Source organism: Chrysochloris asiatica, unplaced genomic scaffold, assembly GCF_000296735.1.
Source record: "Chrysochloris asiatica unplaced genomic scaffold, ChrAsi1.0 scaffold00048, whole genome shotgun sequence".
Lineage (NCBI taxonomy): Eukaryota > Metazoa > Chordata > Mammalia > Afrosoricida > Chrysochloridae > Chrysochloris > Chrysochloris asiatica.
In genome coordinates this window covers 5,878,946-5,881,837 of record NW_006408566.1, presented here as the reverse complement: position 1 = coordinate 5,881,837, position 2,892 = coordinate 5,878,946, and the positions used below count along the sequence as shown (strand labels likewise).

Genomic DNA, 2,892 nt, shown 5'->3' with positions numbered 1-2,892 from the left:
GCATTTATTTTGTTTTTTACTGAGAGATTATTTTTCATTTGGGGGTTCTTTAAAAAGAGGAAACAAAGGAAGCAGAGATAAGAGGCAGTCTGAAAATAAAAATGAGAACTTTTTACTTTAAATGATTTTCATTATCTGCCTTATTAATTTAAATAAGTGTTTATGGCAGTTAAAGATCCAAATAATTTTACCATTTCCCCCAAAAAATGACTTTCAGTGGAGACATGAAAATACCAACTGAATATATAATTATGAAGCTTTTATCATCAGTACTTACTGAATACCACAAATTGTACATTTCTAATAATGTCATATCTATTATAATGAAAACTTCTGGGGAACAACCTCTCTTCTAAATGAGAGTTTAATGTGGTTTCTAGTATATGGAAATAGTATGGAGAATTATTTTGAAAAGAGACATATATTCATATAATCCCATATTTAGTTATATGCGGTAATGGTTCATCCATGAAACAATATCAGAATGACTTAAGAAATGCTTATTTAAATATCTGGTGACAGCTACAAAGACACCAGAGCCCCAATCATCTGTTGGTTGTTATAGTCTTGCTGATGTGGTGCTTTAGGATCAGCACTGGACTGTGAACCGCAAGGTCAGCAGTTCAAACCAACCAACTGCTCCTCAGAAACCCTGTCCAGAGTTGCTATGAGTCAAAACTGACTCGACGGCACTTAACAACAACAAATATTCTTGCAGCTTATACTTGCTTTCTACTTCTATTATTAAGAGAAAAAATTATTCCTAAATCTTCCCCTAAAATTTACAATACACTTTTAGAAATTCTTTTTGGCTTGAGTTTTAAAATAAGCATTATAAGTTATAAATGGTGATTAAAAACAAGTATGATTTATCTGAGAAGCCGTATTTAGTAGTCTTATTCTTTTCATAGAATAGAGATTGGTTGTTCCTGGAATGTATTCCTGTATGTTTTTTCCAGCCTTAATTTCTTGCCACTTCCTTGTTACAGCACTGCTGGTGATACTACTGTCTTGAGAAGTATGCATATTTTAATTCAAATACAGTTGGGCTTAAATTGTCTGCCTTCACTTCTCAATTATGTATCACCTGTACAGCCAGAGCAGTGTGGATGATGTTGTGATGGGGCTAATTTTACCCTACCTTTGACAACTACACAAACCCTCCATTCTGAAATGGGTTTCTTATGTGCTGGGCATTACATTTGTATCTTACTGCAGATGTGTGCAAGAGAGGAGGTGTGACCGTGAAACCTTCCAGAGTAATTTCACTTGGATCAGCCATCAATATTTCATGTTCTTTGAAGCCCAAACAAGGCTGCTCACGTCATTCTAGTTCTAACAGGCTCATCCTCTACAAGTTCAACAAAACTATCCATTTTCAACATGGCCACTCCCTCAGCTCTCAAGTCTCAGGCCTTCCCTTGGGCACAACCCTGTTTGTCTGCAAACTGGCCTGTAGCAGTAGTGATGAGATTCGAATATGTGGGGCAGAGATCTCTGTTGGTGGTGAGTATACCCTGAATTCCTCAAAATTGGTGTGCTTTTGGTGCTTGAGGTACATTCAACAGAAAACCAAATATAAAACAAGGTTCTTTATTCTTCTATCATGTGGGCGTATTTTACCTTGAAGAGACACATGATAACGTCATGGTTGTTGTTGTTTGTTGTTAAGTACTGGCGAGTCAATTCCGACCCATAGTGACCCTGTATATATAGGGTTTCCAAGGAGCAGCTGGTGAGCTTGAACCACCAATCTTGCAGTTCAAACTGACTTTTACAGTTTGATGCATTAGCCCACAGTGCCACACCAGGACTCCTAACATCATGGTTGCTGTTGTTGTTAAGTACCGTGGAGTCGGTTCCGCCTCACAGTGACCCTGCACAGGGTTTCCGAGGCTATAAATCTTTATGGGAGTAGAAAGCTTCATCTTTCTCCTACAAAAATGCTGGTAGTATTGAACTGCTGACCCTTGGCAGCCCAACTCGTAACCACTACGCTACCAGAGCTAGGAACCAAATCAATAGAATTGGAGGCTCATTTGTTTATCTTTCTTGTTTGCCATTAAGACCATTTACCTGTTTTCCTTGGACTCCAATGACCGTGCACTGGAATTTCTGCAGTTCAGTCTTCATATCTTTCTGACATGAAATTTTGTTCAAAAGTACAGTCTCCAAAGGTGTAAAAATAAAAAGAAAGATGTCACTTTCTATGTAGGCATCCCAGGTCAACTACACAAGACCTCTCCCCTTCTCTAACTTAATGCACAAAATGTATTATGAGTCATGAATAAATAAGGCAGCATTAAAAAATCCATATCATGTTTTAATTTTTTTTTTTTTTTTTTTTTTTACATAGTTCTCATGATCCTCTTCATTCCCTTCCAACCACAATTACCCCTGGTCACTGGTTATCAGATCCAACAGAGGTTAAAAGAGCGCTATCATTGTACTTGTTATCTTTTTCTGAGTTCTCTAGAAAACGGCCTGAGACAAAACTGACAAGCTCATGCGTTGAGAGGGAGGGAGGTGTACATTCACCAGAGGCAAAAATAAGCGAGTGAGCCAGGAGAGGAAGGAAAGCAAACACAGGATAGTTAAATTACTAGCTGGCTACAGCTTTGACAGAAAACATTGCTGATTGCTTGATCACTAGGGCATCCCCAGAAAGCTTGAGTAGAAATGGAATAACAGGGAAGAGAAAAGAATCTACATGTCTCTCATTGATCAAAGTGCCTCCCCCAGGGCAACAGCCAACACTGCTGGGTTTCCCTGATGGTCCCTGCAGGCCGCTGCTGACGGGTAAGAACACAAATGTCAGAGTTGACATCTGTATCATAAACCACAGTGCTCACCTACCTGCAGTTTGCAACCTGCAGCTGCTCACCTACCTGC

General features: G+C 39.0%; 1 protein-coding gene across 2 annotated transcripts in view; it reads left to right on the top strand.

Annotated features, from left to right (window-relative positions):
• Nucleotides 1-2,892, top strand: part of IL12RB2 (interleukin 12 receptor, beta 2) — a 123,799-nt gene that overhangs the window by 500 nt on the left and 120,407 nt on the right. For both annotated transcript variants that reach the window (XM_006862431.1, XM_006862430.1), the window contains exon 2: nt 1,219-1,506. In XM_006862431.1, the coding sequence (XP_006862493.1) occupies nt 1,219-1,506 (288 nt within the window). The remainder of the gene's footprint in view (nt 1-1,218; nt 1,507-2,892) is intronic.